At 42.2% G+C, this 26195-nt stretch overlaps 1 protein-coding gene and 1 long non-coding RNA gene across 5 annotated transcripts; one reads left to right on the top strand and one right to left on the bottom strand.

Annotated features, from left to right (window-relative positions):
* Position 1: 1 nt before the first annotated feature.
* On the top strand, positions 2-23126 carry BROX (BRO1 domain and CAAX motif containing). 4 transcript variants are annotated; one of them, XM_083605413.1, is made up of 13 exons: positions 2-1258; positions 6678-6816; positions 6957-7063; positions 7579-7675; positions 8835-8930; positions 10410-10482; positions 12160-12265; positions 13920-14009; positions 14427-14512; positions 15218-15299; positions 16772-16922; positions 18160-18319; positions 19004-23126. In XM_083605413.1, the coding sequence occupies exons 2-13, from the start codon at positions 6716-6718 to the stop codon at positions 19088-19090; spliced, it is 1236 nt and encodes a 411-aa protein (XP_083461539.1). In that variant the 5' UTR covers positions 2-1258; positions 6678-6715; the 3' UTR covers positions 19091-23126. The 4 variants fall into 4 exon arrangements, with proteins under 4 accessions (XP_083461539.1, XP_083461538.1, XP_083461540.1 ...); XM_083605412.1 differs by lacking the exon at positions 2-1258 and adding an exon at positions 3024-3178; XM_083605414.1 differs by lacking the exon at positions 2-1258 and adding an exon at positions 3223-3461.
* LOC310758838 lies at positions 19817-25260 on the bottom strand. Its single transcript, XR_014545988.1, has 2 exons — positions 19965-25260; positions 19817-19929 (listed from the first exon to the last, which is right to left on the bottom strand). It is a non-coding gene; the product is annotated as an uncharacterized lncRNA (long non-coding RNA).
* Positions 25261-26195: the final 935 nt, after the last annotated feature.

Here is a 26195-nt window from a genome sequence, read left to right as displayed (position 1 = left end):
CGTTGTTCCCACTCCAGAGTAAAGCCGCCTTGAGGTCAACGGGGCTTAACTCCCTGGTCAGTGAGCATATAAAGACGGCAGCCTAAAGAAGGCCCTGCTGGGTTTACGTGCTCGCTGGGCTTTCCCAAGGAAGCCAGGCAGAAGCAAGACAGGGCTCGTGATGGAGCTCGAGCATTTCTTACGGGAAATATTTATTCATTTCTATGTGCGCACGCAAGCGATCATTGTTACTCCATGTCAAAAATTGGGAGAGGGTGGCTTTTAGGACAGCCCTCCAGTGTAGTCTGGTGTCCCTTTCCCCATACTGGCAGGTGAGCAGTTGAGTAAGCGCATGAGACCATAACCCAGCAGTGTAGTCCAGGCTTAGCATCAGGCTTAGCATAATTGCGCATCTAATGCACCGTCGCCCTCCTTTTGTAGAACAATAGGCAGTAGCAGCCCGACGGAATTCCCCCCGGGGATTATATTTTAGCGGAGTTTAAAGGTAGGCCCTGCAATAGAAGTTATACGCTCCCTACATGTCACTTTATATTTAGGGCTATATAGATATTCGCATACACACACGCAAACACATACAAAATCCATAGATTATAGGAAAAATGTAATCGAGTTGTCCTCTCCACCAATACGCAGCGCTCAGCTGGGGCTCAAGGTGCCTTGCCTTACACGCACTTCGCCGGACGCGTTGGTGCTTGCACCCCTCCACAGCGCGCATGGAAACTCAAATTCAAACCCGGAGGCAGAGGAGGGGCGCGTGGGCGTGGCTACCTCCTCCTGTGGGCAACGTGCCGGGCAACCAATGCAAAGAAAAAAGGCCAGGGCAACACAGAGACATGGATGTTAGACTGACTGTCCCGTTTCTGCATTACGACTCTGCCCTGCGGCGTTCAGAGGGAATCGGGAGGCGAGCTCCCTTAGTAAAAAGCCTGCGTGCACTCTCTGCTTCCCGATCTTAGCCGTTACCTCCCCAAGGAGCACCTAACCCTGCGTATGGCTCTTCAGGCGTCGTTGCTACTGAAGCAGCCGCCCCGCCCAATTTCTACGATGGCACCAGCCGAAGCACTTCCGCCTCGTTACCTGATTCTTGCCAGGGCAAGGGAGGACACGTGATCTTCGGCTAGTAGATCTATCTCGGGAGTTTAGGGTCTCTCTTAGCGCATTTATTGCCAAGGTCTTGGATCAAACCTGTCATCACGCTCCCGCTTACCATCACATCTGGATCTACATAAGTGGGCTAACGAATCCGTCGTGGGTAGAGGTGAGTGCTACAGACAGACTTTATTTATATTATCTAAAAATGTGTGTTTATCTTGCGTTTCAACCCCTCCACTCCAGCATCCGAACTAAAAGACAACGGTATGTACCCTGTCTCCTTCCTCTCTTTGCCGATTGTAGTGTTTCAACGGCTCAATCCTTTAAAATGTTTACACGGAAGTGCCATTGCATTCAGGTAGGGCTCAAAACACCGCGACAGCCCGATGCTTTCATGTAGAATTAGACACAGGGTGCTAAGAAGGCATGTTTTCATCCTTATATTGTGTAGGGGATATTTGTGGATGTGGACATAGGAGAACTTCTGTACACTGGGGAGTTTCCTTCTAATGCCACCTCCTTGGCTTTATTTTGTCTACTCTTGTACAGTATGTATATTATTGCCTAGCTAAGCATAGACCTCACTTCTCGAAGGCTTGTTCTGTTTTTCAGGCTGCGTCCCCCCCCCCTTCTCCCCTCACTAAACAATCCATTGCCTGCTTTGCTATTACAATCCTTTCGATAGCAAGTACAATCTCAGCGCTGTCTCCAAAGCAAACTGAACTGATTTCAATGGGCACGGATTGCATCTTCAGTTAAACCCAAGTTCTTACCTTCCATGTGATAATTCTAAGAGTTTTAGCAACTTAGTTACCTAGGAAGTGAATCCCATTGGTTTCAGGTAGGATTACCTTAAAGGTAAATTCACTGATGACCGCAGCCGAAGACAGTTGGCAACAAAGCTCGTGGACAAAGATTCGTATTAACACGGTAGTCCGCAGCCTGATGCAATATATGATTACTTAGAAGCAAACCCCACTACGTTCAGTGGCGCTTACTCTTCAGTAAATTGGCATAGGATTGTAGCCTGAATCGCGCGAAAAATTAGACCCCCCTTTATTCCCTATTATGCCTGCCTAAGGCAGTTGCACTAACAAAAGGGAAGGATGGAACAATAAGGTCCTCCTACTGTCTCTTTCAATTGATAGCTCGTGGTGGCCATTAGCTCGCGTGAGAGAGATCGCAATCTACAACTTTTTAGTCCAGATCAAAGTGGTCTTGCTGTAGTCAACGGGACTACTTCGGAGCAAGCCGTTTATTATGGACTGCCGCAACCGCGCTAGATACTGCAGTTGTGCAAAGCCTCTCACCCACCCCCCTATTGCGGTCTCTAACAGTGAGCAACTTTGACATCCATAATTTACAACGCAGTTAGTTAATATAAGAAGTGTCCTGGAGCAAACCGATGAGCAGGCCATGGATAACCTTTCCCCGCTGATAGGATCTTGGCTCCTTATCAGGGGTTGAGAGGAGAGGAAAAAACTGTGCAGGATAAGTCCCTCAGAATGCACGCGGGTGGCAGATACCAAAGCAGGAAACTGATTAAGCCTGTACACTTTTTGGGAAGTAGATCACCCATTAATCGGCAGGGTTTGCATCCAAGCAAGACTGGAACCTATGTGTCTTGCATTGAGCCCATGGCAGCCTGTCTGAGGAACAGACTGGCAAGGCCATCGGGTGCAGGCTGGCTCAAAATCCCATTGGGCTCCGTGGGCTTTACTCCCCCGTAGTCCCGTCTCTTTCCGGCTGGGAGCAATAAGAGACAGGGGCGAGGCGTGGGGATCCGCTTCCCCCCTTCCTCCTTCGCAGGCTTGAGAGGTATCGATGCGCTCGGGCTACTGCGAGGAGGCCGCTCCGCTGCGCGAGCGACTCCCTGGGCTTTCGCGGCGCGGCCATTTCGCGCCTGCTTCCCGGATACGCGCGGCACCATAGAGACCGGCGGGAGGAGAAGCCGGCGCCGGAAGTGGAGGAGCTGCTCCGCCCGGGATCCTTCTTATTATATCTCGGTCTCTTTTCCTCCCGCACCCACAAGCAGGAAGTGGTTGCCGTAGCAGCGGCGCAGCAGGAAGAGCTTGGCGGAGAGAAGGTAAACAGAGCAGCCCCGCCCTGGGGAGGAAAGGCCGAGAAAGGTGGCCGGTGGTGGGGGACACACAAACACACACGCGGGAGGGTTGGCGGGGCGCGACTTCGTGCCCTTTTTAATACTCTGGTGCTTGGCCCGGTTGTGTGTTGGTGAGGCCAGACTGGGAAGAGATTCCCCTCGGCAGGGCCTGCGACGAGTGAAGTAATGTTTATAAGCAAAAGATGACAACGCCCTGCACTACTTTGCCTTTCTCAATCTGCTAAGTTTTGACAGGGATTTGAGGGAGGTATGTGCAATCCTTCATGCCGTATGCCTACTCAGAAGTAAGTCACATTGAGTTTACTGGGGCCTGCTGCCCAGTAGGGAGGTAAAGGATTGCTGCCCTGGGATAGAAAAGTATTGATTCAGGGCAAACATCAGTATGGGGGTGAGGTGGGGATAAGCGATGGGGGAAATCTGCTTGGTCACTATAGTGCTCTGGTGTGAAGCTGGGGCAGATGATGGCCATCCTTGACTCCTCCGAGACACTGCATGGAAAGTGTGTGTGTGGTAAACGGGAGATTTCGGGGAAAACATCTCTGATGATACATAGTCCTTCTCCATTAACGATCTACCCTATTAACCTGGGGGAGGCTCTTTCCTGTTCATGGCTTAAATAGTTCTGTGAAGTGATTGATTTAGGTCAGAGGCTCCAAATTAAGTATCCCAATGGATTCTTTATACTGCATTGTGAAGGGACAGACATCTAACAGCTTAAAAGATCCTTGAGGGGTATATGTGCTATCAGGAACACCTCTTCAACCCCAATTTGCTTCCCTTCTCCCATTAGTCCCAGACTGAGGGGAAGCATGCAGTAATCCTCGTTTGTTTAGCCCAGAGGTTTTCTAGCTTTTTGAGTCTATGGCTCCCTTAACCAACTACATTCTTTCTGTGGCACCCTGTGGGGCTCAGGAACCCAGTTATGTCACCCCTTGCCTGCAGAGCTGACAGTGCCTCACCCTTTTCAAACACCCCCCCTTGTGGAGTGTTCCTTCAGCCTCCTCTCCTCTCCCATCTCCTTGGGAGTTCTCTGGGCAGCTGCTAAAGTCATCCCTGGTCTCTGAGCTGCCCACCTTTCATAAAGATAGCCAGGGCGACTGCAATAAACAGCTGTGAAAGCCTTTGGGAGGCAGAGATGTGAGGGCATCAGAGGAGGAAGGGGAGGCAAGAAGGACAGAGGCCAGTGTTGCCCGCAGCACCCCTGACCATCATTCAAAGCACCCCAGGGTGCCACGGCACACTGGTTGAAAACCACTGGTTTAGCCTAATGGTCATCCAGCAGACTGAGGACTTGCAAGATTCTCCGCATAGCTGTCAACTTTTAGATTTGAAAATAAAGGATCAGCAGCCTCGAAAATAAGGGATCAGCAGCCTCACCTGTCCCAGGGACAGTCTATGGGATATGTAACAATCTGGGATAGCAGCGGGAAGCAGTGGGAAATGGCGCTGGAATAAGGGAATTTCCTGCAAAGAAAAGGGAAGGTTGACAGCTATGATTCTCTGGCATGAAACAGAGGTCAGTGTAGTGGCTTAGGCCTTGTTAAGCTATTATTTGGGTGTTTTTATGAATATTGGTTAATAGTTCAGTTAACCAGTCCTGACCTTATAAGCATGACTTCTTGTCAAAAAATCCACTTATGCATTAAGCTGTAATGGTGGACTGAAGTACTGTAACCAATTTGAGAAGGACAATAGTTATTTTTAAGAAATGTTTTAATAAAATAGATGTTAGATGCAAAATGGTGTTAGAGTAGAACCTGGGCTGTGATTTTAAACCTTTGTGCTGTTATGGTAGAAAACTACATGCAGAATTGGGGGTGTCTTTTATATTTTTTGCTGGAGCCTCTGGCATGACGGATCAGACAAGGTGCTTTTCAGTTTAAAATCAGTTTGCTTCTTGAGCTGTGCAAGTGCCTACAATATATTCCAGCTGTATGTGTTCTCACTATGCATGTACATAGCCTCACATGCACATTGGATCACAGCCCATGTTTATGCCATTTATAGATGGGTAAAGATTCAGTAATGTTATTTGTAAAGGAAGCCTGCACTGAGGGTTTTGCTCTAAAGAAGCTTGCTAAGAAATATCAGATGAACATCAGCATTTATGTTGTACAGTATAAATTTAGTGGTTGTGCAGCATCTCAGTCAATAGACTCAAGCAGAAGTTTCTTAATGCTCTAAAGTGATAGTCATTAATCAAGAGAGCACAAGCAACTTCTAATTATATAGAAGTGCTTTCTGTAAATATAGTTTGTCTGGGGCAACTATTGTAAAAGGTATCCCATTTTTCAGTTCTTGAAAAACAATGGGGGTGAAATTACAGTAATTAGATTGTTCAAAGTGTTGCTTTAACTATCCTAATCACAATCTACTTGCTTTTAATATTTAATTGTACTATGAGTCCATTCCGCTCAGAAATATTGGTTTGTTCCAAAAGCAGCTGCTCCAGACTTTCTTCTGCTTTAATGTAGGCTAAGCTTGTGAAAGGGTTGGATGCTTTTTTAAATGCATGTAAGCCTCACAGTTTAACAAATCTACTAATGCAGGAGTGGGCTTACAACAAAAACCAAATGGATATCTGCTCTGAACAGTCAAGTTTAACTAGTTCTAGCAAATACTGTATTTCTGACACTAAAGCAAAGGCATCCTATGGACTAGCGTGAACTCACAGATACAAAAGACAAGTTAATAATGGCCCCATTGATAGAAATTCTGAGTAGCATATCTAGTTGATGCAGTTGTATAAGTGCTCTGTACTTCTTGCCTCTTAAAATATTCTTGAAGCTCTGGTTATTGTTTATTCCAGAACAATGCCTAGCTTATGAAAACTGGAAAAGATAACATAAAAGAGATTTATCCTTCTGCAAAAGTGTATTATGTGATAAATGAATGATTGCTATGTAGTATATCTCTGCTGCACTAGTCATATTAAACTGGGTGCGAAAGGGTTAAGCATTTCCGTGCTGCCATACTGACTTTAAAAAATACAGTAGATGTTTCATATAGTGCAGTCCTTTCTCAGAAGTAAGTGCTCTGGAGATCAGGCAGGCACCAACTATTAGATGCTTCCCCCAGCCACTAAAAACATTCCTTTTACCCAAGCTCTTTTTGACTGTTAATACTAACTCTTGGCATATTTGGCCACTGTAACTGTAATTGATGTTTTACTGATACAGCTTTTATTGTTACATTTTGTTAGATGTTGCTGTTTTTATTGCCCTGTACACCTTTATTGTGTTTGGATATGCAAGACAGTACTGTATACAAATAATTTTAATACAGTAAATAAATTGTAAGGGAGATTTGCGCTGTAGTAATGTGTCTAGGATTGTACCTTTAAGTCTTTCCTGCAATGAAGAATTATTTCTAAGTAATTAGATACTTTATCATTATTTTTTTGCTGAAGATTGGTATTTATGTGTATAATCTCCAGTTTCTTCCCTTCTCTTCGCTGTTTCAGGCTTGCTGTAGTTCTAAACCTGCAGGAGACACTCAGAAATGACTCACTGGTTTCATCGAAACCCTTTAAAGGCTACAGCTCCTGTCTCATTCAATTACTATGGGGTAGCCACCACTCCAGCTGCAACAAAGATTTGCAAGTAAGTGGTTCTAAAAACTCTGTGAGGCTTCTCAACATACAACATGCATTTGCAAGTACTGAAATAAGAGACAATCCAACACTGAATCTCTCCAAAGTATCTGTCTTTGAACTGTGTTTTTGGTGTGTTTCTTAATGCAGTGATCTAAGATTATCACGAAGCCGACTCTTGGAGCTTTTTACAGATCTTAGTTGTAATCCAGATATGATGAAAAACGCAACTGATTCCTATTTTTCACTCTTGAAAGGTAAGATATCAGTGCAGCTGGCATAGTTGTTCTGGGTTACTAGTAGTTTCAGTAAATAAATCTCTGTGCTTGGCACTAGAGAGCACAAATTCTCAGCTGTGCCAATAAAAGATAGAAATGGGACACTAGCCTAATGGGCATGATATGTAGATCAGTGGCCCAGAGATTCATATGTCTAGTGGATGTACTTGACATATTTGAAACCAGTAGGAAACTGCTGTACTTCTATAGCTTTCTTAATTCTGCTTTCCCACCTAATAATGAAACAATTTTATTTAATATATTTATTAGTCGGTTTATGCAATGAGCCTGTAGAAGATGTACAGTACAATATGAAGCATTAAAACTAGCACCCAGTTAGCCCAGTGGAGTAGATCTTGGGGGCTATTAAATAGTGAAACTGCACATATAAACAAATTACGTATAAGTAGTAGACTCTGGAACAATTGCTGAAGATCAAGATCATCATTTTGAAAATTACTTTGAATTTTAGAGGAGTTTGTTTGTTTTAACAGGCTTTATAGTTTCATTGGATGACTCTTCACAGGACAGCAAGCTGAGATATATTCAGAATTTTAAGTGGACAGACACCTTGCAAGGACAAGTACCAAGGTACTTACTTACTTACATGTAGTGTGGTTTTCAGTGCCTCTTGTAACTATTTTTATTACTTCTGTTTATGTCATGCCCTTTTTTTCAAGGCCCAGTGGTAAAAATATCATTTAAAACATTGTATAAATGATTAAAAACAATTGCATCCTATCAGCTGATTGGCTTCCACTTATCCTTTGTTCCAAGAAAAAAAACCTGTGAGCCTGGGTTCTCAAATAGTCCATATTTTGAGAGGCTGGATTGTACAGTTGTTCTACACTGCTTAGATATTTTCTTTATGAATTAGTGGTATATAAATATTTTTATAAATGAATACTAATGACAAGCCGCACAGTGACTTGCTTCCTTTCTGGCTTAGCAGGGATGAGGGGCAGAAAGCGCTTGCGTTTTCAGCAGAATGCTGGAGCACACTGCTCATTCACATTAAACCAGGCCACTATGATTAGGCAAGTTGTTGGTGCCTGGAAACAAATATATATTTATAAATATTCTCCTATGATTTGGTCTTCCACAATACCTGCACATTTAGGGTATTTGTATGGATAATTGCAGCCCCCCCCCCGAATTGCAAACCCTTCTGTATCATACCTGCCTAGAATGGATGGAGAAACCCAGCCAGATGTGCAGGGTGTAAATAATAGTTTATTATTATAAATTATTATTATAGAACCCCAGAGAGAAGAAGATTAGTTGATATGAAATTTATCTTTACAGGGCATGTGAATAATTCTGCTTAAGATAAATGTTCCATTTAAAACACCAACTAGTACATTCTCAGTTGCTCTTTATAGGGAACTATAAAGGTTCTGACTGCTATTCTGTGCTTTGTTTGGAGGGGTTGATGGAGACTTGGATTTTGCACAAGAGTTATGCATCAACTATTCTTAATCCAGTTTAAAACAAAGCATAAATTGTTTCTGACTAAACAATTATTCTTTTCAAGTTGTCTGAAATCTATGTGAGGAGCGTACATTTGAATACTCTCGGGTTTGCTCACATGATTTGGGATGGGAGGGTGAGGAAGGAACTAAACATAAGATTGTTTGTTCGCCTTAGAAGTCTCTAAAAGAGAGGTGGAGTACTTAACAGTGTGTTGTAGTTGATGCAAAAAACCATTTGAGTTTATATTTTTCTTTCTTTCTCTTCTCTTGTCCCATAGTGCCCAACAAGATGCTGTGTTTGAATTAATTTCCATGGGATTTAATGTGGCTTTGTGGTACACAAAATATGCATCAAGGTTGGCAGGGAAAGAAGAGTAAGTATTCTCACTATAGTAATAGGCTTCTAAACTATCTACCTCTTTTCCTGTGCAGCATTAGTTGTGCTTAAGCCCATTGAAACATCAATTAAGCCAACAGACGAAACTGTGAAGTAGCATATATAATGGTTATATAAAGCACATATATGGCTTTGGACCAGCATATCTGAAGGACTGCCTATTGTTATCTGAGCCTGCCCTTCTCTGATATTCTCATCAGAGCCCCTGCTCCAGGTTCCCCTTCCTTCAGAGTTTTTGGTACTTGGTGACCCGATATAGGCCCTTCTCCGTTCTTTTCCTCCCATAGACAATGAAAGAGTGCTGTTGTGCCCATGTCCTGTGTGTAGGTTTTCCATAAACATCTGGCCGGTCCCTGTGGAAACAGGATGCTGGACTAGATGGGGCTTTCATTCCATCCAGCAGGGCTCTTACGTTCTTCAATGATGGCACTCTGGTTATGGAATGCTCTGTTGGCACTTGCCTTCCTAGCCATAAGGTAGCAAGTGAAGACAGTCTTGTTTTTCATGGGATATATATGTTGCATCTTCTGTTCTTCTGCTTTCCATTTGAGGATTATGTTTTAGGTATGGAAACATAGGCCAGGGTCCAAAGCAGGCATCCCCAAACTCGGCCCTCCAGCTGTTTTGCGACTACAACTCCCATCATCCCTTACCACTGGTCCTGTTAGCTAGGGATGATGGGAGTTGTAGTCCTAAAACATCTGGAGGGCCAAGTTTGGAGGTGCCTGGTCCAAAGGGTATTTGTGGTGAAACAGATAAATACTGGAGCTGCAGTTGTTGGGCTGTGTTGACTGACGTTTATAATTGGTGACAGAACACACATTACATGCAGAAGGTTCCAAGTTCCATCCCTGACATACTTAGTGAAAGAAATCAGTGTGTGAGAAATGGGAAGGGCATCTGTTTGAGACCCTGCCTGTCTGTCAGAAGAAGAAGAAGAAGAAGAGGAGGAGGAGGAGGAGTTTGGATTTGATATCCCGCTTTATCACTACCCGAAGGAGTCTCAAAGCGGCTAACATTCTCCTTTCCCTTCCTCCCCCACAACAAACACTCTGTGAGGTGAGTGGGGCTGAGAGACTTCAGAGAAGTGTGACTGGCCCAAGGTCACCCAGCAGCTGCATGTGGAGGAGCGGAGATGCGAACCCAGTTCACCAGATTACGAGACTACCGCTCTTAACCACTACACCACAGACAATGCTGAGCTAGATGCACAGCACAACTATTTTGATCTGGTATAAGACAGCTTTTTCCTTCTGACTGTCTCAGCTGTATCAGACATTTAAAACAAAGGTTATTTACAGCAACCCCTCCTGAAATGGGGTGAGATAATAGAAATTAGAAATAAACCTGGCCAATGATAATTCTGGAAAATTTGATGAGGTTAAATGGAAGTAAACCCGGGTGGTGTTTAATATCCTTGGAGAGCTGCAGTACTAATTTGTTGCTCCTCCTTTAGCATAACCGAAGATGAAGCAAAAGATGTCCACAGGAGTATGAAAATAGCAGCTGGGATTTTCAAACACTTAAAGGTACAAACCCATTTTATTTAAATAACAAAAACAACACACATACACACACACCGTATATCCTCTTATGAAGATCCTGTTTTCATTCTTGCTTTGTTTTTGGTCAGTATAGCTCTTGTTTTGGGGGATGTTCTGATTCCCCTCCTTTTCTACAGTAACTTAATTTAGAGAACGAAGAACAACTTCAGATGTTTATGAAAAGTCTGTGGAATACCCACCATGGGATAGTTGCACATCAGGATTTTTATGAGGGAATTGCTTGAAGGCATTCCAATATCACCATATTTGTATGCATGGAAAACTAGCTAAACAATGGGGGGCAGGGGGAAGATGGTTATTAGGGTTTTGACCTTATTACAGTAAAACAGAACAGTCTCTTATTCCCTCCCACAACCACCCCTGCCCAATTTTTCCCAGCCTGCCCTCATTTCATTGTTCAGGCTCACATGCTCAGAAAAAGGTTAGGATAAATGAGTGCCACTGCTCTGATTGAATCTCAAATTAAAAACTGTTAAACTGGAGAGGGTTTTATCCCTGCATTGTGCTTCCCACTTCTTCTAGTTGTGTAGATATTACTCGTGTGGACTTTCAAAAATGCACTCCAAATCTCTTGGAAGCTTGTCTTTTTTCTTTTTCTTTTTGTAGCTTATAGGGCAAATCTTCCTAATGCAAGGAGATTTTGATGTGAGGGTGCATTCAAGCAAGCAATCAAGCCCTAGGGAGACTATACCACATGCTGTTGCTCAATTTTGGAATGACTTATTGACTAGTGGGGCCTAATCTAATAGCAACTGTCTTTTGTTGATCCACATACCGCTGGAATTCCATGGTAGCCATAAGTGCTCCATACACTTCACAAAGTTGGAGAATTCATTCCTATGCCTGGAAGTAGAATGGCACAATACTTTTATTTATTTGCAAGACTATTTATAAACCCACAATACATGTGAAAAATATGGCAATGTGCAATGAATTCATTAAAACACCATAATATTATAAACATATTAAGTACAGAACAGTTGACCCAGCACTGGATCAAATTAATTCTATAAAAAGCTGTGTCAAAACAATAATGTTTTCAACAACAGGTAATGAAATATAAAAACTGTAGGTGCCTGTTTGATTTCAATAGAAGCGTATTCTAAAATAGTGGTGCCACGATGCTAAAAGTCTCGTTTGCGTAGAAACCGGGATTAATAAATAAAAATAATAATATGTAGCAATCATGTGCCTGCTCCTTCAGGAATCTTTTCATGATTCAGCTTCTATTTATTTGCCCACATCCATCCCATCACTGACTCCAGACACTGATCCAGGACTTGCACAGACTCCTTTCATTTAGATGTAACAGAGAAGTAGAGCTGAGTGTCATCAGGTCCCTGGTCTCCTAAGAACTACTCTCAGTGGTTTGTTAAAAGCATTGGGGGGAAAGATGGTACCTTGGGGAACCCCATAGCAGAAGTGCCAGGGGGCAGCCAAATAGTATCTGAAAGCCACTCTGTTAATAATACAGAAGGTTGGAACAGAAGCACTGAAGTACAGTGCCACCAATGCCCATCCCAGAACCAGTCCAGGGTTATACCTGTGATCTCATTACTCCTTGGTCATTTCCTTCAGATGTTACCTGTGTTTGGTTATAGCGCTTCAAACATATCTTAAATTACATTTTCCCCCCTTTAGGAAAGCCACATCCCTAAGCTGATCACTCCTGTAGAAAAGGGAAGAGATTTAGAAGCTCGACTGATAGATTCCTATGTTATCCAGTGCCAAGCTGAAGCACAAGAAGGTACTCCTTAAATTTTTAAGGGCTCTCTCTGGATTTCTTTGTATTTTCTCTCCTGGGGAACTCTAGGGTGGAATGTGGTTTGGCATTTTACCTCATACTTGTGGGCTGCCTGTAAGCCTTTAGTTGGCTGCTGTGAGGACAGGATGCTAGACTAGATGGGCCTTTGGCCTGATGCAGTGGGGCTGCTTTTATATAGTAATAATGCAAAATCCAGATATTTGAGGGGCATAGGAAGATGCCCCCGGCCAGTATTTGTCCACCTAGCTGAATGTAGTCTACTACTCTGACTGGTAGCAGCTCCCAGTGATTTAGAGATGTTTCTCATCACCTGCTACCTGATCCCAATAATTGGAGACATCGACAATCAAACCTGTAACCTCCATGCAGGACTAATGTCCTTTCTCATAATGGATTTGAAAACATTGGTTATGAAACTCAGTAGATTATTTATTTAACTGGTTTTCTCCCTTTGTATCAAGTTAATTAAGGAATATTTCTATTTCTGATCCTTGGAAATGGAAATACTCAATTACTGGAATATTTAAAAAACAGGATCCAGAGAGGATCTGGTTAGCTTAATGTCTTTTCTGGAAAAACTGCTGGAAATATAGGATTACCAAGCATATAGAAGAACAAGTCTTGCTGAAGTAGCCAGCATGGCTTCTGTGAGGGTAAATTCTGTACTTTGGAGTCTTTTGAGAGTGTCAACAAGCATATAGATAGAGGTGAGCCAGTCAGCGTCATGTACTTAAGACCTCCAAGAGTATTTGATAAAGTATATCGCCGAATGCTCCTGAGTAAGCAGAGCAGTAATAGGATAAGAGGAGAGGTTGACAGGTTTACTGCTGACATCCTCATGTTCTGACATTGCTCTTGACATGGCAATTTCAATTTTCTATTCTGGCTTGAACACCTGTGTCCCCATCCTTTTCATCCTGACACAACTATACTAGAACATTATTGTGATCTTTGGTATAATGCCCGTGTTATTAGCTTTGGGGCATCTGTCCAGTTCTATTACTCATTATATCACTTTTGCTAATTTAATTAGCTACATTCAGCCATGAGCAATGTTTGTACCTTTTTTCATCGTGAAATCTGACCTTTCCTGTTTCTACCAGCAGCTATGAATAATTCAGTTTAACTTTAAGATAGCAGGGCCTGGTATTTGAGCGATTTCCTTCAATAATTGGGGCAGGGGTCTCAGGGTCTCAAAGTATTTACAAAGTGTATGGTTAAATTGTGGGATTTGCTCCTACAAGATGTAGTGATCACTACCAATTTTGGTGGTTTTTTAAAAAGAGGGTAAGGCTCTGAGTGGCTAGTAGCCGCAATGGCTGTGTTCTATCTCCTTTGTCAGAGGCAGTGTATCTCTGTATACCATATGCTGGGAATTGCAAGTGTGGAGAGTGCTGTTGTTTGTGGGCTTCCCAGAGGCATCTGGTTGGCCACTGTGAGCACAAGATGCTGGGCTAAATGTGCCTTTTAGTCTGTTCCTGCAGGGGGCTTCTGTGTTCATTCAGTGCAGCTCAATTGTGAGAAACATTTTATTTATTTATTTCTGAACAGGACTTCTGTGGCCAATTTTTCACTTATACTTTTAATCACCATCAACTACAGGAAATAGCTTCAGCATATCTATTTTTTGTTTCAGTGACTATTGCCCGAGCTATTGAACTGAAACACAATCCTGGTCTAATAGCTGCTCTGGCCTATGAAACAGCTAATTTCTATCAAAGAGCAGGTATGTCAAAAAGCATTGCTGTATGAATTCTTGATAGCTTCTTAAGCAAGTCCTAAAGTACAGGCTCCTAAGCGTTGAAAGAATACCAAGGAAATATTATGGACAGTAAATGATTTGCATGGCTTTCAGATTTAGCTAAGAAGGGCCTTGGTTTGGGTTAACCATGATTCCAGAAAGTAGACTGACTTGATAATGTTTACCTTTCCCTCTTTATAGCTAACTGGGGCAAGAAAGAAACTTAGGTTAAGAACTTAATTGACTTGCTGTAGTTCTCTCCAAATAAGTGAGGTGTATCTTGCAACCATACATATTAAAGACAGTTTCCAGAGTTACTAGAGCTTTCATACCAAATTAGTGTCTCAGCAGTCACAGTAAGAGGATGGCTATTGTAAATGTAATGCTGTCTTCACCTTCCAGATCAAATGTTATCCAGTCTGGACCCAGCATATACAACCAAGTGGCGAAAATACCTTCAGCTGAAGTCATGTTTCTATATGGCCTATGTGAGTGCTCTGTCATTGTTTATAAACATTTCAAGAAGATTTCCAAAGGGCCATAAAATACTAGCATAGAATGCAATCAAAGCTTTGTGTTCTATTTAAAGCAGTACTTTTCAGGAAGAGTATATTTTTGATAGGATGCTCTTAAATTTCCTATAATATATCAGGCCCAGCATCTTGTTCCCACAGCAGTAATCCATTACCTGTACGATTCTGCTGCAACGGACAGTGACAATTGCGTACTGTCTCAAATGAAGATGTGTGTTGTGAACGAGAGCAGAAATGCACTTTGTACATATTCTCCCTTTTTGCTCCCTGGTTGGATTGTTGGTGATGCTTCCCAGGTCATGATTCTGCTGCTCTTCTGCCTCAACCCTAGAAGCAAGTGGCATTTTAATGTTGCTCCACAGAATGTCGTAATTCAGGGGTCAGCAAACTTTTTCAGCAGGGGGCTGGTCCACTGTCTCTCAGACATTGTGGGGGGCCGGACTATATTTTGGAGGGGGGGAAATGAACGAATTCCTATGGCCCACAAATAACCCAGAGATGCATTTTAAATAAAAGGGCACATTCTACTCATGTAAAAACATGCTGATTCCTGGACCGTCCGCGGGCTGGATTTAGAAGGCGATTGGACCGGATCCAGCACCCAGGCCTTAGCTTGCCTACCCATGTCATAATTGTTTAACAAATGTATTCTTTCACCAGGCCTACTGCTACCATGGTCAAACACTCCTGGCCGGTGATAAATGTGGAGAAGCTATTAGGTCTTTGCAGGAATCAGAAAAATGTATGTATGGCAGTTTTTAAAAATTCTTTTAAACTTGTTCATAAATAATCTGGAGTTAAGGGTGAACAATAATGAAGTGGCCAAGCTTTCACAGATGATGCCAAATTATTCAGGTGGTAAAAACAAATCTTGGGAAGAGCTCCAAAAAGTTTTCTCCAAGCTGGGTGAATGGACATTAAAATGGTAAAATGCATTGTTAGCATTTAGCTCCATGAAAGTGTCAGCACAGGGTTTGGCATCTGTGAGAAACGCAGATTCCCTGTTGGGGATCATTAGGAAACAAAGCTGCTAACATAATAATGCCTGCATACAAATGTTTGGTGTGACTACACTTGGAATATTGTTTCCTATTCTGATCACTCACCTCCAAAAGATGTGTTAGAGGTGGGAAAGGTCCCAAACAGGGCAACCAAAAAGAGCAGCAGGAGCAGTGATTACAATGTTTGGCGCTGCTGGTTCAAGAATGTGTCTTAACATGAGGGGACATAATAGAGGTTATAAAGTTAGGCATGGTGAGGAGAAAGCAGATAGAGAGATGATGTTCTCCTTCTGTTGTAATACTAAAGCTGGGAGCCATTCAATGATGCTGAATATTGAAGATTTCAGGACTGACTAAAGAAATGACTATTTTATACAGCACACAGTTAAACTATGGAATTTGTTTCTACAACATGTGATGGTCACCACTTCTGATGACTTTAAAATAAGCTTAGACAAATTGGAAATGGAGGAAATGGCTACTGGTGACAATCGTGGGAGAGAGCTCTTGTCCTCCTGGCATCTGGTTGGCCACTGAGAAATGGAATGTTAGACAAGGTGTAGCCTTGGGTCAGATCAAGCAGGTCTGCTCTTACATTCTTTTGTACCTTGTTCCTCCCTTCCGGAAAATATGGGATTTTACCTTCTATTTACCACACATCAAAACATCCAAAGTCTTGCTCATAAATGCAGAGAATCAGAGTGTCACCTAAATCGCCCTCAGAACATTCTTAATAGGTCTGGGACTTGCTATGGTAAATATTCCTGTGCCAAACTGATAGGTGCGGAGAAATCATTAGTCTAGGAAAGACTGCACTGTACCTGAGCAAAATTGTAAGATAAGTGTTGCCGAAAGTATTTTCTACAAAGATATGATAGTCAGATTTTGTATCTACTAATCGTCTATATGAGATTCTGCTTTTAAAAAGCCTAGAACGATTTACATAGGGGAAAATGCAGTGCTTGTTGTAGTCTGGTTTTTGCCAATGTAGAACAATCAGCAAAAGTAAAAAAGCAACAGTCTCACTTTGTGACTGTTCAGCTTGTTGTCAGTTTCCAAGTACATGTCATCATTCTATAAAGTGTAAAGGATAAGTCCATGATTGTGTTCTCAGTATTTCAAATCTCCTTTCAGGTGAAAACAGTAGATTGTCCAGCTTTTACAAAGAGGAATAATGAAAGAGCATGGTCTCACTTGTTGTTTTCTTGTTCAGTTTTTGCCAAGGCTGAAGCTTTGTGCAAAGAATATGGTGAAACCAAAGGTCCTGGAACTACAGCTAAGCCTTCCGGCCACCTCTTCTTTCGGAAACTGGGAACTCTGGTGAAAAATACCTTAGAGAAATGCCAGCGAGAGAATGGATTCATGTAAGTTTGTTACGTCTCTTCCGTGTTTTCAACAAATACTTGCATGGTTTTTAAGTGGTCTTGCTTGTTGTTTTTTGAAATACAGTAACAGCCAAATAAGCCATAAACATATTAACTAAGAAGTCAATCTTGCTGAGTTCTGTGGGAAATAATTAGTACTAATTGGTGCACATGAACGTGTGAAGATCGGCAGCCATTTTGTATGGCTGAGAGTAATGATGTTAAAGGCCACTAGCAGATGATATTCTTTCATACTTCATTCTCTAGTTAAAGAAGGAATTGGCAGGGCATGACCTTTATCTATTTCCCAATTATAGCAAAACTTCAGCAATAAAATAAGCAGCCTGAAGTGTTTGGGAAATCTTCATTCCAGGATTCTTTTTGGGTTGTGCTCCTGTGTTGAAGACCTTAAATACAGGACAGCCAGTGAAAAACTGGATCTGGCCAGTGGGCGAGATCATTATCTCCCCTGCTCCTCACAGGCCACATTTGACAAGTAGGCAGAGCAGCCCATCTGTCAATCACTTGATGTCACAGTGATGCCAGTTGACCTTTTTGACCCACAGGAGTATTCAGAAGCCCCTTTTCAAAGTACAGTGGTACCTCTGGTTACAAACACTTCAGGTTACAAACTCCGCTAACCTGGAAGTAGTACCTCGGGTTGAGAACTTTGCCCCAGGATGAGAACGGAAATTGCGCGCTGGTGGCAGCGGGAGGCCCCATTAGCGAAAGCACGCCTCAAGTTAAGAACGGTTTCGAGTTAAGAACGGATCTCTGGAACAAATTAAGTTTGTAACCCGAGGTACCACTGTACTGCCTTGCCCAGTGCTTTGAAAGGGACTTGTGAAGATCTGGCATCCAGCCGATGATTGGATCTTCAAGAGCCCCTTTCAGAGTGCTGCCTCACTCGGTGCTTTGCATAGTGCTTTACAGCATAGCTGATTGGCAGTGCCTGCAAACCATTCAGCTGAGCCAGATTTATACTTGCCCCACACCTGACATTTATGGTGTCAGATGTAGGTCAGTAGGCATAGCTTGGCAGAAATGGCTTGGTGGGCCAAAGGATGCCGCACAGGCCTAATTATTCCTCTGGGCCAGAGGTTCCCCACCCCTGATATAGGAATGAATGTGCAGACTGTGAGGTGTGTTTGTTTAAATTGTGCCCACAGCCTTGTGGCACGAATCCTGAGTCAAGAATGAGGAGGTTGCTAAAATCCAACATGGTGTTTTTTTCCAGTTACTTCCAGAAGATTCCCCCAGAGGCTCCCCAGCTGGAGCTGAAGGCAAACTATGGTCTGGTTGAGCCAATTGCTTTTGAGTTCCCTGATTTGCATGCACACTGGACTTCAGAAGCCCTTTCTGCGTTTGATCTCACCAAAAGGCCAAAGGAGGACAGTGTAAGCAATTCTTGCTGCTTTTTCCAACTTGAGTTACCTTTTGCATCAGCATCACCTTGCTTTCTTGCTTTGTAGAGGAAGAATGGTGTTGATAGAGATTAGTGCTGTGAAAGCGTTGGATTTCGGTGTCTTGGATATCTTTGCCTTGTTCCAAGGGCCCTGCACGAAATGTTACTCCCTTGAAAAGCTTTCAAAATATGCCTTGGTTGAAACCACTATTGAATAATATGCAGCTGCAGTTTTATAGTACCTGAAGAACTGGCCTAAATTTAAAGTGCCTTCTGCATTCTTGTGTACCAAATTCAAAAAACAAAAACTTGAGTAATCTAGCCCTGTTTTGGCATTTGTGTTGCTCATGTGAAAAGAGGAGGGGAAAGGCTGGGGCTCTATCAAGTCCTGTTGTCTGTTTACAGCCCTACACAAGTTGGAGAATGAAGATCCACAAGAAGTGGAGGCTCCCCACTTCAAACCTTTACCCTCAAATTTATAGACTGGAGCTGACTCATTAGAGGCAACAGGCGTTGATAGTACATCCTGTGGCTGTTTTCATGTGGTGAATATAAATGCACAAATGGGGCTTATTTGTCTCTTGATTCTGAAAGCCACATTGCTTAAATCTGTATTTAAAAGAAAAACAAAAAAAAATGCTCTCCAGTAACACCATTTTCTCCTTTCTGTTTGTAGGCTAAACCAAAACCAGAGGAGGAAGTGAAACCTGTGAAAGAACCAGATATAAAACCTCAAAAAGACACTGGGTGCCAGATCTCTTAAATGCTTTGAAATAGCTCTTGTGAGCTGCATTTTGTGAACTCTGGGTTTTTTATCATCTACCTTGTTTTCTGGACTTTCTCATCCTACAAAGGAATTCACTGCTTTTCGAGTTTTTATAGATACTTTTCTTTTAAGCTCTCTTTCAGAAGAATTAAGCGATTAAAATTGGAATTGTCATAAATGTACCCTTCTCAGCATAGAAAGTGAGTGTTTAGATGAATTTGCACTAGAATGTGGAATAAATGATAGTGAATACAAGAGATGAAACAGAAGCAGGTGAGTCTTGGGAGAGGCAGTATTTTGCGAAGGAGGAAGACTGAACAGGAGGAAATTTTGTAGAAGCTTTAAGGTGGCATGTAAAAGAACTGACTGAAAATACAAAAGTCAAGGAACATTTTTAAAAGGTAGGATAAATTCATAGTATTGAATTTTAAGAGCAAGGATGTTAAGTTGAGGCAATGGAGACTTTTAGGAGAATCAAAGTAATAATCTATTTAAAGAAATGGTATGGAAATATAATGCCTCACCTTGCTAAGGAAATAGAACGTTTTAGCTCATATAATTTTTACCCTGGCAGGAATACAACTGATGCCATGTTGGCACTTCAAATACAGCAAGTGAAATACATGTAAAATATGCCTTTGGAAGGTATTTTACCTTGAAGTCCTTTGACAGAAACAAAATGTCTTATTTTGGTCATGCTTGGGGAAGAGAGATTATAGGAACATGTTAAGCAAGATTTAGCCTTTGCACCAAAAGGGCTAAACAGAAGCAAAACTTTTACAGAAGGACTATGCAACTCTTAACTGAACGCAGAGCTGCCATGGATAAATATCAAGCTGCTCTGTTGTGTTAAAAAAAAATATCTACCCACTCCAGAGTCTAGTAAATAACACATTATGGTGAAGGCCTGAAGATAATGGCGGATCTGTGTAGTAAATATGAAAAGGATTCATGTTAAGTATTCGGTATTTGTGCCAACTGCTTTTATCAGAAATGGGGTAAAATCAATTTAAAAGGTTATTGTAAGTGTAGAGAAAGGATGAAGGAGAAACAAAATTGTGGAGTTATGGGAGTTGCAACGAGATAAGACTAATAGAATGGAAAAGCAAAATCAAAACATGTCATGGAGGATGGAGATGATGTTTGTGGAATAGAGTGGCTATACTGATTCCGTTCAGAAACCTGGGCTGCGCCTAGACACATCAAAAAAGTGTTTCAGTTAAATGAGTTGTAAATTTAAACAGGGAAAACAGGTAGAGAAAAATGAGACTCCACATCGCCATCTGGTGGCACAATGTTATATCGCATATACAACGCATATAAATCGCCTTTTTGTTACCAATCTGAGTCCCTGGTTGTGGATAACCAGCAGATTTCAAAGATCTAGAATGGTGACCTGGAAAACAAAGAAGTGTTGACTCTTGAGAGCCAAGGCAAAAGAATGTTGCTGTATGTGAGCTACTTGGATTACGCTATGGGAAACTAGTAGAATCTGGTTTGCAGAACATTGCTTTGAAAGAAAAATGTCCTGTAAAAACAACTACCGTTAACACATGATTGGAAAAATTGCTGCTCCAGCCTACAATTGAATTTGTATATATTTGTATAAACAGCATCCTCAGTAGATTACTCTGGCTCGCTACTTGTATTTGGAGAAAGTAAGGTTATTTAATGCAGTGTGGTATCAGCTTGGCTGGACTCACCAAAGCCTAAAAACACCTTTAAGATGTGACCTGCTACTGTGCTCATGCCCTCCTTGAGGGCTTCCCATATTCACCTGGTAAGAATGGAACACTAGACTGAATGGACTTTTTTCTGGATCCAGCAGGGCTCCTTTTATTATTTGTGCCAGCTGTGCCAGTACAGGTCCGGACCCTTCATTTCCATCAAAATTTACAATCATGCAGTGGTTGTGGTTTAGGATGTCTTCTTGCTGCCTTACACCACACTGGATGAAAGAATAGTGTTCTGATGTATGGAAACATATATGAATATGCACTGAGAAGCTCATGGCATATGTAAAAGACTGGGAGCGTGTCCAGCCAGGGATTAGTAGGGATCAGATAAGCCTGAACGGCTTAACAAATCTTTGGAATGTATTGTGCTAAGGAACTGTAGATTATGTTCTTATTAGGGGTTCTGGTCAGTAACCTTAAATTAACCAGTTTGTAAAATATAGTTAATGAACAGTTAGGAGTTGGCAAACAACCTGCCCCCAGGCTTAGCATAGAAAATAAGTTTCATAGCTCAGTCCTGGTTGTATGTATTCAGAGGTAAACAGTCAGTTATTTCAGTGGAGCTTAACTCACATATCAGTGCTGCCTTTGGTGCTTTCACTTACCACCCATACTTCTCATGCTCTTATTTATTCCATAGCCTTCTTTTCCTTTCTGTTGCATCAGGTGGGTCCCCCCCCCCCCCGACCACATGCCTGCAGGTTCAGCCACCTGTAGTTCTCAACCAGCAGTGTAAGAAGTTTTGGCTGCATGTTCTTATTCTTGTTCAGCCCCTTATCTTTGGTTGCTCTGAAGCTGCCACTAACTACTGCACAAAGCGCTTTGTGTGGTCAGGGTTGTGATTCCCAGCCCAGTACTCCAGCTTGTAGTGGATGCCCTTGTATGTTACATACATTAGTATGTACATCACTTTTCCATCTCTTGAGTTTTTCTTTCAACTCTGCTTCTTTCCTGCTGCCCTCGCTCCCTTTCTGATCACACATTCCTGACTGGTAAGATCTTCCTGAAGCTATTGGAGGAATAGGTGTGACATGACGGGTTAAAAGTCTTCAGCACACAAGCCAGTTTTAAATTAAATAGAAATGTGTGATTCCAGTGGGCATATTGGCACTGTCCTCTCTTTTGCTCTTTCCAGGCACAGCCCACACTTTAAGACTCTATGTCTGAGCATCCTTTCTTGTGCCTCCAGGGTTTTCCCTGTGAAAATCTGTTCTTTAAAGCTCAGTCGGAGCAAACAGTAATCCACAGAAAATCTGAACTGATGTTTTAGTGGGGCAAAAAGCTCCCAACAACCAATGCTTAGACATGGGGCTTTTAAGTGTATTCCTGTGCCTGGAAAGAGCAGGACAAAATGTAAGGTTGGCTAAACCCTCTGACTTGTTGGTGTGTTTCTGATGGTGAAAAGGCACTGCTTCAAATCTATAGAAATGTTAGCTGGCGCTGCAAGATGCTTTGAAGAATATACTGATTTTTGTACTGGTCACTAATGAGGCAGCATGTTAGTGAGCGTATTTGCAGATTTGGGATTCCAAAATTATCCTTGGCAGTAAAAAAAATTCCGTTTATTTTTAGAACAGCTGTGTTTATGTATTTAAGGTTTCCTAGTGTACATGTTTGCACACTCGCATACAAAAACACATGCTGAAAATTCCTGATTGCTTTTTTGGAGTTGGGGAAACTTTACTCTTTACATCTTGCCATTACTGGAATGCTGGTTGAGATCTGTATCAAGAGGGAATTAACAGATCTTCCTGGTCCCTTTCCCAAGCTTGGGTGGCCTTTGACTGCATATCAAGAATGTGGTATGAATGGAAATGAATCAACATGCTCTTGGATTTCTGTTTGCCTTTTCCCATTATTTTGACTCAGATGTCATGTAGTATATATAATTATGTATATAATTAATGAAAACAAGGCATGATCTTTTTACACTCCAGTGTATATAGATTTCTCTTTTGTAATTGTGACATTTTTCTCATGAAGGATAAGCTATTCAGTAACAGTATGCATTCCCTACATTTAATACTTCTGATTTGCCTCTTTGGTTTGCTCCTCTGCTTGCCATAACATTCTTAAGAGAAGCTGGTTGGGATTTTATGGATGAATGAATTACTTAACATGCAAACTGAACATTTTCATATTATTTTCTGAATGTTGGGCTGCTTTTCCTTATGCACTCATAATTAAAATGTATCTGGTGGAAAATGTAGCAATTGATTTTAAAACACTGCTCTGTAAAGCACCATGTATGTTGATGGAGCTGTAGGAATAATAAAATGCCTAGCATGTTCACAGCTTGTAGGCTGCGAGTGTTAATTCTTCAGCAGATCCCTGATGCCGCAGTGGGACCGCGTAACCCCTCTGAATACCTTTTGGCTTAGCTGCTCTGATGTTGCTGCTGCACTGGGAAGGCTCCCCAGCCTCAAGGAAATTTTGGTGGGAGCTGCTGCCTGGTATGACAACAGAGACCCACTAAAGCCAAAGGAGTGTCTCCACCCCATCATTCAGGTCCTGCTCCAAGGGCTTTCTGGCAGTTCCCTCACTGTGAGAAGCAAAGTTACAGGGAACCACGCAGAGGGCCTTCTCAGTAGTGGCACCCACCCTGCAGATGACAAACAGATAAACAACTATACAACCTTCTGAAGGGAGCCCTGTAGGGAGAAGCTTTTAATGTTTGATATTTTGTTTTGTCCCTTTATATTTTCTGGGAAGCCACCCAGAGTGGTTGGGGCAACCCAATCAAATTGGCGGGGTATAAGTAATTATTATTATTATTATGATGGCAGGAAATACAGCCTGGATAATTGCTTTTCCTTACTGTTCTTACATTTCCATCCCACCTTTCCTCCAAGGAGTTCAAGGTGGTGTACGTAGCTCTCCCCTCCCCATTTTATCCTTGCAACGTCCCTGTGAGGTAGGATAGGCTGAGAGTCAGTAAGTGACCCAAGGTGACCCAGGTGAGTGGGAATTATACCCTGGTCTTCCATGTCCTAGTCCAACATTATCCACTATGCTATGTAAATTCTTTTCCTGTGCCAGATTTTGAATGTGACACTATTTTCTTGTAAACCACTTTTAGATATGCTCTGGGCGTTAAAGTGGACTATACAAATTATATATACTTTTACATGAACTGAGAGTAATGCAAGGTTTAAGAGACTTTACAGAACTTGGGATACTAGTGTTAAAACCATTTTTATTAAACCAGATATATAAATTTGTCAGCATGATATGGCCTTTAATAAAAAAGAACTGCATAAGCTGCAGTTTCAGCAAACAATATGCTATGATAAACGGTATGCCTGAAATCTCCTCTGACTGTTTTTCTGTTTTATTTTAGCTCACAGGAAATAGCTGGCTTTGTTAGAGACGCGCCACCCTAAAAGCTTAATTTCCCCTTTGGATATCTCAGACAAATCAGTAGGATTATTGGTTTTCAATGAAGAAACACTAAAGCAGCATGTGTTACACCCAAGTTTTCATTGAGCGTGCAGTGCTCAAGCTCAAAAGATTAGTATGTATCATAGCTAAGCATCTTTGTCTAAGCATGTGAGAACCTGTACTGAGGCCAAAGGTACTTGATTCCTTTAATTCAAAAAATCTGCTTGTGTCCCAATGAGTCCTGTGATACAGCCTTACACACAGCTGGATATTAAAGTATTGTTGCAAAGACAACTCTGCACTTAAGAATTGTGATGCTGCTTATAATTTTGTGAATTATCACATGCTACTTGTACTGGTCAAGATACTATAAGTAGAAGTTTGACTACTGTAACCTACCTGATTACTCGTGCTAGGCCAGATTACAAACCAATGTTGAATTATTCCTGCATGGTCGCCTATTACCTGATTGGTTCGCAGTCTCTGTTAGCCTCTGTTTATCTCAAGGTGTAACCCCAGGCGGGGGAAATGACAGGCTTTTTTACGGCAAGCTGTTGTGGGGTTGTGTGTGTGAATTCTTCCATATCCTTCTGATGCTCGCTCTTTTTGGCGCCTAAAAGTTTATATGTCAAAAGTGTCCTTGTGAAATAAGCAAGTAGCTTTCATGCAAAGGCTCTTCTGTCATTCATCCTTTGGAAACGCTTGATGACATCCCAGGAGCCCAGCGCCAACCCAAGTACCAATGTTGCAACCCCATAGTTCAACCATGGTGTAGCAGCTGTTAATGGTTGCCAATTCAAATGGCTTTTAAAAAGCAGGAGACAAATTCATGGGTGATAAGGTTGTCGAAGGATACTACTAGCCCTGATGTCTACCGTATGTTCAATCTCAACTATCAGAGGCAGCAGTGCTTCTGAATACCAGTTGCTGGAAGCCGCAGGAGACGGGACTGTTCTTGTGCTTGGGTCCTGCTTGTGATAATAGGATGGTGGACTAGAGAGGCCACTGGCCTGATCCAGCAGGCTTTTCTTGTGCTATTAAACTAAGGCGCTTCCCTGTATATTATAGTGTCTTAAGACTACAAGTGAAATAAAAAATTGAAGGTCGTGTGTGTGTGTGTGTGTGTGTGTGTGTGTAAAATAAATGTTCATAAATGCACCAACCAAGCACGTACATCGATATATAAACCACATGTCTGAAACCCCACAGAAAGTCCTGAAACCATTTTGTCCCTCCCAAACTGACCTCAACATTTCTCTGCAAGGTTGAAGGAAAATGGAAACGCCTCCCCATTGTCTCCTCCTTCACAAATCATGTCTTAAGGGTATGTCTGTGTATAAATAGGGTGAGCCTGTGACCTGGCTCAGGAACTAAGTATTTGTCATTACAAAAGACTGGCCAGGCTCCCCAGGATATCCAATCAAGTAACCATTAACAGTTAACCTGCCAGACAGGAGATAAACAACACACTCAGATTTCTGTTGTAGACCGCCCTTTCTGTGATGTATGTATGATGTTTCTGGGGGTGGTCTTGGACTCCAGGGCGGGCAATTTAAAAAGTCTATATAAGGGCAGGCACACCTTTGTTTGGGGTCCTCCTCTTCCTGCGTGTGAAGGGGGCACCCTGTTGTAACAGATCAATAAAGATCAGGCTTACTAGCTGCTTTGCTTCTCAATATTCTCTGGTTGGCCTCTGTTATTTTCTCCAACCGATGGAGAACCTACAAAGGACTCTATAAGGGCTCTTGTGTTCCCCATAAGGGAATAAGGGCAGATTTTTTGTTTATTACACAAGCTTGAGCTGGGACATCTCCCAGGTTAAATTCGTCTCGCCTATGAGCTCCCTACATGACTTAGGCAAGCCCGTATCTTTCAGTAGGGTGGTCAGAGGCTAAGCAATCGTGGAAACTGGAATATCAGCAGCAATAGCAACTTGTCCCACCCACACATCCCATAATGTGCCTTCACAGTTTCCCATGCAGGAC

Source organism: Podarcis filfolensis, assembly GCF_964270895.1.
Source record: "Podarcis filfolensis genome assembly, chromosome: 3".
Taxonomy (NCBI): domain Eukaryota; kingdom Metazoa; phylum Chordata; class Lepidosauria; order Squamata; family Lacertidae; genus Podarcis; species Podarcis filfolensis.
Note: the sequence above shows the minus strand (reverse complement) of the source record. Positions and strands in the feature narration are given on the sequence as shown.